At 44.5% G+C, this 13,056-nt stretch overlaps 1 protein-coding gene across 1 annotated transcript; it reads left to right on the forward strand.

Moving 5' to 3' along the window:
• Nucleotides 1-238: 238 nt before the first annotated feature.
• Nucleotides 239-637, forward strand: LOC136489233 (3-ketoacyl-CoA synthase 6-like). Its single transcript, XM_066485929.1, has one exon. The coding sequence runs from the start codon at nt 239-241 to the stop codon at nt 635-637; it is 399 nt and encodes a 132-aa protein (XP_066342026.1).
• Nucleotides 638-13,056: the final 12,419 nt, after the last annotated feature.

Here is a 13,056-nt window from a genome sequence, read left to right on the forward strand (position 1 = left end):
GTCGCTGCCAACGCCATTGCTGAAGTGTATGTTAACTGCTTCACGCTGCCTTGCACCGACATGGCCACTGTCAAGCATCGCATCGTGCCCGACTATGTTGTCGCTACCGGCCTAGATGGCCCTCCACAGGCGCAGCTACCAGCTATGCTCGAGGCGACCATCGTCTTGCACGTGTCCCGGTAGAGCTCGCCATAGCCACCGTCTCACGCGCCTGGTGGAGATCACCCGCGCGTCACGGATGCTACCTCCCCGCGCCCTCCTCCACTGTGGCTCCTTGGCGCAGCTCAAGCGGCTGAAGCCCCTGTACCTGATGCTCCGACCACGCACGGTGTACCTGGTGGACTTCGTGTGCTTCCGCACCAAACCCAAATGCCGTGTCCCGTTCGCGACGTTCTTGGACCACTCCCGCGTGGGGCCAGGCTTCGACGAGCACAGTGTCCGGTTCATGGCGTGGCTGCTGGAGCAGTCCGGGCTCGGGGAGGAGACTTGCCTGCCATACGTGCAGCACTACATCCCGTCGTCCCGTGACCTAGAGTCGTCCCGCGTCGAGGCCGAGGTCGTCATCTTCTCCGCCATCGACGACCTGATCGCCAAGACCGCCCGCCGCGAGCGCGCTCATGGGGGAGCTCCGCCCTAGCCACCACGGGTTCGCATGGAGGGCAGCTCCGTCCCGGCCACCCGTGGGCGTAGGCGCATGCGAGCTCTGCCTGGCCACCATGGGCGCACGTGCGGAGGAGCTCCGCCCGGCCACCGCGAGCGCGAGCACGGGCGAGCAAGCTCCGCCTCGGTGCGGGCGCGGGCGAGCGAGCTCCACCCCGGCATCGACACGGTGCGAGGCTAGCGCACGGCGAGGAGGAAGGTGGAGCCGGGTCGCTGACAGTTTGGCCCCACTAGACAGAGAGAGAAAGAAGCAAGAGGATAGGACACGAGAATGGTATTTTGGAGGTTTACACTGACCAGACCCATATGTAAGAGCTAATAAACGGTAAAAAACAAACAGAACAAAGACGGAATGGCTTGAAGAGCAAAGAAGTTCAGAACGATGGCACTCGTAGGAGCTCAACTTTTTTAATGGCTTGTGCGTAATTGCAAACCTTTTTAATAACACACAAATAAAAGCCTCAAAATTCTTTGCATACTGTATCCACCGCTACGCGATGCATACATGGTGTGGATGCTCGACACTTGTGGGACTTCAATTATCCAATGCTAGCCAAGGAGTGGTCCTTCGCAAAAAAAATAGGCTCGGCCCAGCTAAGCTCGTTCAGGCGGCCACGCCCATCCGCCTAAGCTCACATGCACCATAAAGGTCAACAGGTGTCAGCTATCCATACATATATATACAAGGCGCAAATGTGGATACAGTTTCCATAGAATTTTTTTTCCCATCTCGGTGCGTGAGCCAGCGCTGGAGTGCTGCCTCCTGGGTGCCACGCGCCACCTGCTGATGGGCTGGCCTGGCCGAGTGTTGGGCTAGCCGGTGGGGCCCAGCAGCATTGGACGGACACGACCATAGGAGTAGTATGTCCGAAGTACTTGCTCTTGTGACTTTCCCGATTTTCTTTTATATATAATATGTGAAATTAATATCTTTATATTTCGTGCTCTGAATAGGACAAAAGTTTTATCCATTTTGATTGTCTCGGCGAGTTCTTCATATTGGTGCAGTCCAAATATTTATTTGAGACTATTTTGCAGCATCCAATATTTTAATATATTTTCTTGTCTAATTTCCGCCGAGATGTATGTGTACTGTTTAATGTTCTTTTAACGCGCATTCTGAGTATATCCCGCAAAACAAATTCGAGCACCAAAACTAGTGGAACATGTTAGATAAAAGACCTATCTTGTTCAAATATATTTTATTTACTATCATTTTGGCCGGTGTGGCGCAGAAATAGCCCGTCACGCTTTTGATGGGGAAATCTGTGGTGGGAGGCCGCCATTGTGGTGAACCTGGCATTAGTAATCAATCAAACACCTACCAACATTGCTGTGGCAAACCTAATGTTAGGCATGGCAGGTTATGGCCAGCAACCAGACACCCCCTTAATTTCCACATCTGGGCTTAAAAGAAAATGTTTCAGTATTTACTATATAGTTCTAACAGAGAAATAATCTAATATAACATGTGTTATGTAAATACTATAGCTTTTAATTTTGACTACAATTTTCTTTATCACCTATTTTTCAAAATCATATTTTAATAGTGGTCACTTCTTGAAGTACTATTGTAGAGTTTTATAAGGATGTCAAAATCTAATTGATTAGTTTATTCACAAATACATGTGGAACTCCACAAAGAGAAAAATAAAACTATTAGCTTGCTGGCCTGTGGCCTCCCAAGACTGCTTTGATGCTACTTCTCTTGCCTTTCTTGGTACGATGACGCCTCATGGACCACACCAAACTGCTAGGATATATCCCCTGCCACTAAAACTGTTGACTGATGAGTGGTCGAAGATCCTTCGGCAGAGGACCCAAACCAATGAACGGAATATAAAAACTATGTAATATAACTGGGGAATAATAATGGTATTCAATACTACAGGGCGCCGCATTTACAGGAGATACGAAACGTTACCCATCTTGGACCACACCAAACTGCTAGGATATATATAAACTCCCTATTTTGATATTTATAAGAGATACGAAACGTTACCTGATAAAAGCATCTCTTGTGTAAACTCCCTATTTTGATATTTATAAGAGATACAATACTACCTCGTAAAGTACATAACTCCGGTACTCCTTAGGCATATTGCTGGTACATGTAGGGGCACAAATGGTCATTGTGGCTTCCGGATTCAAGCACTCCTAGCCAAGTTAAGGTGCAATGCTAGCAACCAGGACAAAGATACAGCGGAAGCAAACAGCTGTGGTGTTTGGATGTGTGTTCTGGCGTCTAACACAGAAGAGGCAGACACAAGAGAATATGCGGGTTCAATTCCTGCTGGATGCCCGCATATTGAACTGGCTATACCCTCTCTATATGGATGGTGTGGCATTTTCTCCTTGCTTGTAACAACCAGCCGATACACGACACCTTCGCTGGTGTCATTAACGACAAGTTAATGGTGTTTCCTTATTAATGGTGGATAAGACGCTTACATTGTTTTCACCGAGAAGAGCCAAGCTACTATACAAATGTTTGCGTGTATATATACAACATATACTTAGAGCACGTATCATCACCATAGGCTACGACGTTCTTCTTCTTCTCCGGAGGTTGTCATGTATTTATTTGCTAGTTATTGCTTTCAAAATTTTTCCTTTTAACATTTTTGTAGACTGTTTGCTGCTCGGTTGGTTTGTAGTGCATTCGATTAAGACATCTGCTTAGTATGAAAGTATGATATCATTAGATCGAAACGACATGTTATGTTTCTATTGATTATATCAATGTTGCTCGATTATTGATTCTTATTGGTGTTATAACAGTTACAAAAGGGAGAAAAGCTAAGGATAGTACGTGATCATGGCTGCCCCTATAGAAGTATGGGAAGAAATGGTTGGCCAGCCGTGTACTATGGCAAATGTTCTCCAGATGCATAATCAAAGGCTAGATATTCCAAATGTAAGAGTATATCCATGGGACTACCCCTCATCACCAATCCCACCAGGAGGGGCAAAACTTGTTATCTACTACAAGCACGACGAAAACAATCAAGATACCATTTGTTGGCCGGCTCCGCAAATTATGTATGGCAATAATGCCCTGGCTCCGGCTCCGGCTCCGACTATTGGCTAGGTTGCCGTATAAAGTCTACCTTTATTCCTTTTTATGCCTTCATATATGAAAGGCAAGCATCAATTGAATAATGAGAGCCAGTGTCACATCTGAACTTGCTTTCATGGTTGATTTCATATATGTACGTGTTTGTGATGAATCTATTGAGTAGTGTCCTACTCAATATATGTAATAATAAACAATGAGATGTCTTGTGTTGATGAATAATGTATGTCCGGTTAATCTACTGAGTAGTCCTTTTAGGCGCAATTATGTCATGAGAAATTGGCGAGCGATACTTGACACACTTGTGGATGGTTCCCAATATTGGCATCAAGCATTCCCATCATGGACTAATGCTGCCGTAACTTTTGATTCAATTCTCCTAGTGATGGACATCATTTCTAAGACATGAGTCATAAAAAATGAACGAAATTCATATAATATATATGAAGCACTAGTTACAACCATTACGGCTGTGTTTAGTTCGCGAATTTTGAGAATTTGTATACTATAGCACTTTCGTTTTTATTTGGCAATTATTGTTCAATCACGGACTAATTAGGCTCAAAACATTCGTCTCGTAATTTCCAACCAAACTGCGCAATTAGTTTTTTTCGTCTATATTTAATACTCCATGCACGTATCGCAAGATTCGATGTGATTGCTACTGTAGCACTTTTTGGAAAAGTTTTTGGGAACTAAACAAGCACTACTTTTGGGTGTTAGCGGGAGGGAGGAACAAGAAACACAGGTGCAATATGTTGTAGACCCGGTGCCAAGCAAGCACCTGTTGCCTATCTGAGCACCCGGTGCAAACATAAAAAGCTGCAGTGTGTCAGCACCTTGCCCAATGCGAAGGAGAAGCGAGGTGGGGAAAGTTCTGGTGACACCTTTTTTTATTTATCCTAGGAGCAAGTGCTAGACGTTTCACACGTTGGAGACATTTTTGCAATTTTGCTAGTAAAGCGTCCTTTGACGTGTCAGAGGATTGCACCTTGGCCAAAATTGTACAGGAGCACCCTTGATCCTATATAGGAACATGCTTACTTTGTATAAGAACGCTATTGAGGTGTGGGCCCACAGCAAGAAAAAAGAATACTACATTTCCAATTACAGTTGCAAAGTCTGAGGGGAGTAGACAAGATTGGTAAATAGAATTATATTTTTTATTTAGTTTGATGGGAGCTGGTTCCATTTATAGGAGCTGGTTCTTTGTTTTGGAGTATAGGAACAACGTGCGCAATGTATGGGACCGGGTCCTCCAACAGGGGCAAATGAGCACACTGCTGTTCCTTCGCTCTGCTATCGTATGCGCATGCCCTGCATCAGCATCCCGATCTTCCCTGTCTGGTGACATGTGGCATGTGTAACCATCCTATGACCTATCTAACCTCTTGGTGGCAAGTGGGAACTAGACTCGCATGTTCAACTTGAACAACTCAAGTTATCAAAAAAGAAAAACTTGAACAACTCAAGAAAAAGCACATCGCCTAAAAAAAAAAAAAAAGAGAAGCTCATCTCGTCCAGCCACCGCGTGAGTCGTCACTCATGTACAAGTCGTCAAGGTAATAATAATGAGATGGTAACCGATCTAGATTTTTACCTTTGGTATGCGCAGCAAAAAAAAAATTCTTATGCAATTCGATAAACCAAAAAAATTTCTTATGTAATTTTTTTTTTACATTAAAAATTTCTACCTATCTCTATAATTGACAGACCCCAGAGTATGCGGTGGCCCACCCTACATGCCCTGTAGGTCCGTCCCTTACTAGTGCCGTAGAGTAGATTAGTAATGACTAATCTCTACAACTAAAAAGACCCGTGTGTTATCCTAATCGCCCCCTGTCCGTAATTAACCACGCTCCTAATCGGCCCGCCTCGTAATTACCCCACCCCGCTCCTCGAGCACCTCGCTTGAGAGAACCGCCACCCGCGCACGACGACGAACCGCCGCCCCTGCTCCCTCGCCCTGCAATTGCCGGCTGCTGCTCACCCCGCCTCGGTGCACGGCATCTCCGCAACGGAGGCGGATCGGCGTCACTGCGTCGTCGCTGTGGCCGTCGACCTCGAACCCTGCCCCTCCTTCCCTCCCACCTGGACAACTGCTGCTCAGATCGGCGTGATGCGATTCGCCCGATCCATGGGCGCTGCACGTAAGCCACCTCGCCCTTGCTCGCCAACACCGCCGCCTCGCTGCTGCCTGCATCCCGCCGCCGACAGCGCCGCTACCCCGCTTCCAGGTCCAAGTAGGCCATCTCCCGGTCCAAGTTCTTGGGCAGCTCGAACCGCTGCGGCGCACGGCACGCGGTGGACGGCCAGCGCGGCCCCCGCGTCGACGGTAAGCCGGCACCACTGGACACTAGAGAACCGATCTCTCCCCTCGTTCAAGGTTCACGATTGCAGCAACTGAGGAGCGAGTGGCCTTTTATTTTGTTGTTTGCTTTCTCCTCGTCCTTTCTGTTTTCCTGAATCAACACTACGACCGCGACACGACTCCGCGAACAGGACCACGGAGAAGCGAGCGGCGGCAGCTAACCTCGCACCTAAGGTTGGGGCGGCGCAGCCGGCGGCGAGCAGCCGAGGCGACTAGCAGGGGAGCGGCACAGGCAGCCGGCACTCCGGTCTCCGGCAACGGCAGGGCAGAGGCACTGCACGCAGGCAGCAGGTCGGCTCCGACAGGCCACGGGCAGGCGGCAGCACCGCCAGCCAACCTGACAGCCCCGAGCCCCAGCCGGCCAACCACCAGCCGACTGCAGCCCGCAGCAAGAGACAGGCAAAAGGCAGTAACGCAGCAGGCCTGCAACCTAGCAGGTAATGCTGTAGCCTGTAACTGTAAGCGTTTTTTACTGTTTAAACATTATAATTGCTCAAATATTTGATAATAAATGCATTTGTTACACATGTGATGGCTAATGACCAAAACACGAATTCACTGATGCAGAGTGAAGAGCAGCACAAAGCAAGTATGTGAGGAGAGGTCTGAATCATGCTCAGGTGCTGACAATTCCCCTTAATTTCTTATCAAAGCATATCAAGCCTGCGTATCCTGGTTTCGAACGATAACATTGAGGTCCAACTAGCTTGGATGAGGTGGTCGGGTGCACATCATTCCTCTCGGCAATGCAAAGTGGGGCAGCTTCCAGCAGAGGGCCAACTGATGATGTCTGGGAGGTCTCCCCAAAGGCAGATGGTGTTGGCTTTGGTGTTCCTGTGGTCAATCCGATCCTCACCCATCAGTGACCATATCCAGAGAGATGCAACTCATCCCTAAAGGCCTAAGGTAAATATCTTTATCTGCAATTAGTCAGATTGAACCATTCATAGTCTTTTCTGATTCTAAACTAGCTAACAGGCCTGTTTATTTATGATTGTAGAGAGTTCTGGCTAGCTGTGTTTGGCTGGTAGGGAAGTTGGAGGATACTCCAGGAAAGCAAAGTGTTGTATATTTGTCTTCCGCACAGTAGAACATAAAATGGACATTGTGTCGTAAGTCAGACTTCAATTATTACATCAAGAATCATTTTAAATCCAAATTTTGATGCCTGCGTGGCAATATAGTGATAAAAAGGGTTACAACTTATTACAGAACCATAAAATAGACATTGTGTCATAAGCAAGACTTCAATTATTACAACATTTTTATTTGAGATCGTTTAGTGTCCTAAAATTCTATTCGAACTTTCGAATTGTAAATTTTCAATTTTTGAAATATGTTTTTATTTTTTTGTAAAGACAAAATATGGAATTATATATATATATATATATATATATATATATATATATATATATCAGCAAATTGTTAATATATATATACATATATAGAATAATAAAAAATATTATATTAATTTACTTTGTATTTTTATAATATATAATATACAGAATTAACAATTAAAAAAATCGTTAAATATTTATAGGGGCGGCTGGATTAGGAACTGCCACTACAAATGGATTTATAGCGCCGGCTCATAACTTCAACTGCCCTTACAAATCGGTCCGCTTATATAAGGAAAGGGGTGCGCGAGCTAGAAAATTAGCTAAGTCCTGGGCACTATTCTCTGTTTGGACGCCGTCAGGCTACCGGATTTTTTGGCGCCACTACCACTGCTGTTGACGCCGCTGGCAGGGTTCGTGATAACCCGCTGCTTCCTCTCTCCGACCTCAAGATCCCTCGCCGACGGCGCTTCCTCTCTCCGAACTAAGATCCCCCGCCGGTGGTGCTTCCTCTCCGACCCCACGCCACTAGCTAGGATTTGATGTGACGGCGGTTGCGCGGTCCCTTCCTCCCTCTCTAACGGTCATGGGATCCCTCCCTCCCTCCCCGGCGGTCCCTCCCTGGCTAAAATCCCCGTCGGCTAGGGTTTGAGGCGGCGGTGGCGCTTCCTCTCCCTGGCGGTTAGATCCCCGCCGGCTAGGGTTTGATGCCGCAGCGGTCGTGCGCTCCCTCCCTCCCTCCCCGGCGGTCGCGCACCCCCTTCCCTGGTGGCCATGCACTCCCACGTCTGGTGGCCATGCACTCCGGCGTCCACTCTCTCCATCTATGACCTTGACTCCCCAGCAGTCGCGCGCTCCCACGCCCCGTGCCCACCACCCGTTACTCCCCCGCGCCTTGTGCAGGTATGCCCCAATCCCTGGTCCACCATTCTTGATCCACTAAGGAAGAATAGAGCATGCTCCTTAGCATGAATTTATCGATTATTTGCATGTTTGTGGTGGATGAATATATCACAGTTAGAACAGAGCATTCTTTTTCACAGTTAGATCGCAATGAGAGGATGAATATATCAACGCATTCATACAAGTGGCAATGCAAATGCTAGTTTTTAGTTGATAATCTCATTTATAATAGCTCATTCTTTATCATGCTAAAAGATAATAGATTTTTTTAGACAGAAGGTTTGTGCTTTGATCTCGTGTCGTTTGATTGGAACCACATTGCATGTTGTTGACGGTCACTAACTCCAATTATAAACCGTCAACATAACCTGTATTTATACTTAATTCCATCACCAAACATAGGGATAGGGGTTTAAACTAATGAATTCCACGAGCTATGGTGAATTTGTGACTGCAGGAGGATTTATCCAGAAAACAACTCCTAGGACAACTATCATACACTGCATACAAGCAAACCTACGACAACAAGTGATTCGACCCGTGAAATCTGTGAAAGACAACTCTAGAAGGTTCCAGAAGACGCAACGCTGAAGCTTGGGCCAAAAGGCAACAATAGTGGGCTGGCCAGCCCATTAGGGAGGCCACCCAGCCTGCCATAGAGCCCACTCGCCCTCCGCCGCCTTGTACTCCTTCCTACGATCTACACTGTTGATTCTAAGGCGGTTTTAGGTCGGTTTATCCAATGGTGGTTGGGGGACTTGACGCGGATCGAGGACATGGCGTTTCCTTGCCCCCTACTACACCTTGGCCTATATAAGGACGCCCAGACCCCCCTCCCTAGAGCCATCCTAAAAACACTAATTCATATTCTCCTCGTTAGGATCAGAGTCAGCTATCAGAAGAAGATTAGTCATCTATAGGATCTAGTTCTATGAATAGAAATAGTGAGATAGAGTGAGGGAAGAGTTTGGAGGAGGTGTCGGCCTATCAGTGCTCACTCTACGACTTGTACCTTGATGGATCCAAGTTCTACTTGAGCTTGCCTTTCAGATATCTCAGGTAATCAACTTCTAATTCAAGTAAGCATCTTGTTTATATTGTTCTTTAGGTTAATGACTCTTTTGAGTGCTTTATTCCTGTTCTAGAGGGAGTAGAGTATTAATTGTAAGTGTACGCGCGGTGCTTAGACTTTGGTTAATTGTGGATGCACCCTGCATTCCGGATCGGTGGTAGCTCGCGAGGGTGACTCTTATAGCCTCGTTGAATCCTTTGTAGTCCACCGCCCATCTATAGGCGCACATAGGACACGGTTGAGAAGGAAAGCATCATTTGCTGGTGTCTTTCCCTAGTAATGTCCCTAGTTGAATAGTAGAAGACATAAGCTTACCCAAGTCAGAACTAGAGAACTTTAGTTATCCTCTCTATGCTCCTATTTATCCTTAGCCTTGTTGCTACTCCTAGTTAAGTTAAACCTTAACCTAGTCACTACCTCTTGTTAAGATAAACCGTAGTTAGTCTCACACATTTCCCTACGGATATGATACTTGGAATAATTCTGGGTGAAAGCTACAGTGGTATCCATGCGCTTGTGGATTTATCTATGTGCGTTAAAATATACCAACAAGCTTTCTAGCACTGTTGCCGGGGAAATGGTTGCTGAATTAACTACAAGCCTAGCTTAACCTTTTATCTTTTATTCTTTCTTTTACTTTTTTGTTTAGCATGGATTCCACTCCTATCTATCAACATGCTAAACCCACGAGTGCAAGCCTAAAGCCACCAAAATCTTCAGAGCCCATCCTAATTCCTAGCTATGAGTTGCGCCCTTGTTTTATAAAACTGATTCAAGATAAATCCTTCTCGGGAGAAGGCAACGAAAATCCATACTCACACCTACAAGAGTTTGAATAGACTTGTGCATGCTTGTGTATAGCTAGCATGTCTGACAAGACCTTAAGATGGAAATTGTTTCCGTTCTCTTTGATGAGAAGAGCTAAACATTGGTACAGTCGTACCATAGGAAATATGCAAGGAGATTGGGAAATGCTATGCTCAAAATTTTGTTTACGTTTCTTTCCCATCTCTAAAGTTGTTAGCCTTCGGAAAGAGGTTCTAAATTTTAGACAACTAGAAGAAGAATCTCTTGCTACATCGTGGGATCATTTTAATGAACTCATCATCACTAGCCCAAACCTTGCTATTTCAGACCCAATGCTCCTTCAATATTTTTACATGGGTCTTAGCAAGGATTCCATCGAATCCCTTGATGCAGCCTCTAGAGAAGCTTTCCTTCATTTGTCTACTAGTGAAGCAAGGGCTATGCTTGATAGAATTAGTGGAAAGACTCCCTACACTAGCATTCATAATGAACTCCCCGAGGAAGAGAAGGAATCATCTTTTGAACAACAAAGGAAGTTTTGATAGCCAAATCACAACCACTTCAATCCCAAGGTTTATGTATCAATCCCGAACCATCTATACCCCAAAACCCAAATCCTCCAAAGGAAGAAGAAATTCAACCTTTTGAAATTTCTTGTGAGGATGATCTTTTTGATGATTTTGGGAAAAGCTTAAACTTCCAGTTCCACAAGAGACCTTCGAGCAAATATAATTTAATTCCTCTCAAGAAGGGATCTCTTAGAAAGCGTCCTTATTCCCATGTAGGATATTGGGAAAAATTCAAGGATAGCATGTCTAGTGAACTCATAGAAGGAGAGTCAAGTCATTTAGAAGCAATTCCTATCTTCTCCCCTTATATGCCCACATTAGATGTCTCATTCAAACCCATCCTTGACCCTAATGATTCCTCTTATGCCCTTTCTCCTAAAACTCATGATGATCCTAGAAATCCACCAAGACACCCAAAGCATAAGAGTCATGAAGACCATAAGGATGACCAAGAAGTGCAACGACAATGGCTAGAATGTATGAAGAACTCATATGCCGTTGCTAAAGAATGGATGGATAAGGACGAAGCCTTATGGGTAGAATCCAAACTTGGCTTAGATCCAAATGGTGAGCTTAAATCAATCTCTTTAATAAACATGACTCATCCAAGTTTGAAGGAGGCCTTAGATAAGATCAACCCGAGAGCCACCAATCCATGGGAAATCTTAGACAATAAAACATCTAATGAATATCATAGGGATGGAATGATGGAGGTAATGTTTCCACCTATAAACATTCGTGAAGAAACACCCTTAGAGCTTGAAAAGGAAGATAACATCAATGAGCATGGAAGTTATTTCATGAACACCTCATCAAATCCATGCTTGCATGAGAAATCTTCTGAATCAATTGGTCTCTCTAACATTACCGCACACAAGGTCTTCAACCCCCTTATACTTTCTGTTCCTAAAGACTTTGAAAGGGTGGTTGTAGATGCATATGTTTATCATAAATATTGCAAAACTCATTGGCATGAATCTTGAGATAGGCACACATAGGTTGATGTTGGAGGGGAAACCACTTCACCAACTTGAGTGAAAATCAAAGGTTTCCCAAGGACGAGCTTTTGTCCTCAAGCAAGGACTTTTGGGAGATAACATGAGCTTTCACTTTTTGCTGTAATGCCCTTGTGAAGTGAGCATAGAAACATAATTGTGAAAATATTCCTTCGGGTATTTTTGTCACTAACCATTCTAGGTTTGAAGTAAAAAGAATGAAGGATGATGATGCATGGTATGTCCAACCAATTATCATGCAAAATTTAATCACATCCATCCAAACTTGATTTTGCATTTGTAAAATTCAAGCATGGGGATGGACTTCTCTGAAAAATCTCTTGCCATGTTGCTAGATTATTTTGGTTGTCTCTACCTTGAAGCCATACTCAATTTGCTAAATGAACAACCATGCCCTTTCATCTCCAATTGAATAAATCTCCATAATGCTTTCATGCTACCTTTGCCTACCATAATAAGCTTTGGTTTGGAAGTACTGCACATACTTTCATAGGTGTTTAAATTAAGCATGGTGCTTAGGTTAAACAGCATCCCTTAGCCAAATTAGACATGGAGTCTAGTTTGGTTATTGAACTAAAAAATTACTTGTGTAGACACTGGATATTTTGTTGGACTAACCCCTATAGAAAATTCTCAATTCAATTTGGGTAAGTCACAAGATGAATTCAAATCAGAGATGAAGCAAGGCATGTGACGAACTCTAATAACATGGCGCAAAGAAGACACAGCTCATTCATTATAGATGAAAGAACTGTAAGTATCAAAGATCATTCACTTTGTCTTTAGCTGCAAGTTACCTTTTGCCTTGAAGCCATGCTTGTGTAGAACATGATAAATAAAAACTTTGCTAAAGTAATCCCAAAACCATCTTTTTATTAGCATAGAGGGAAATTACAAAATTCTAGACAAACAACCCGTGTTTTAAAATTGTATATTCCTTCGGGTATGCGTTGTCCACTAATCCTTTGCAGGCATAAAATAATGAGTGAGGGAAATGGTCTAACAAGGTGTAAAAAGATCGATGAGTAGAAACATGGCATGACAAAAGGATGAGAAAGAAAAGATGTGAACTAGGAAACAAGAAGCTCATGAATAGCTCAAGCTACAAGACTAGCCAAACAAGGAAAACTTCAAGCAAAAGAGAAGGACCATCACGAGTCATCTACCCTTCGTCATATGGTGACATTATGCTCCAATAACAAAGGCAACATCCTAAGGTAAATGGTCATTATTTAAAAAGATTTT

The sequence above is a fragment of the Miscanthus floridulus genome, chromosome 10 (assembly GCF_019320115.1).
Source record: "Miscanthus floridulus cultivar M001 chromosome 10, ASM1932011v1, whole genome shotgun sequence".
Lineage (NCBI taxonomy): Eukaryota > Viridiplantae > Streptophyta > Magnoliopsida > Poales > Poaceae > Miscanthus > Miscanthus floridulus.

Bases quoted from the DNA above. Each gene is read 5' to 3' on its own strand.
- LOC136489233 (XM_066485929.1), top strand. From the start codon at position 239: ATGCTACCTCCCCGCGCCCTCCTCCACTGTGGCTCCTTGGCGCAGCTC.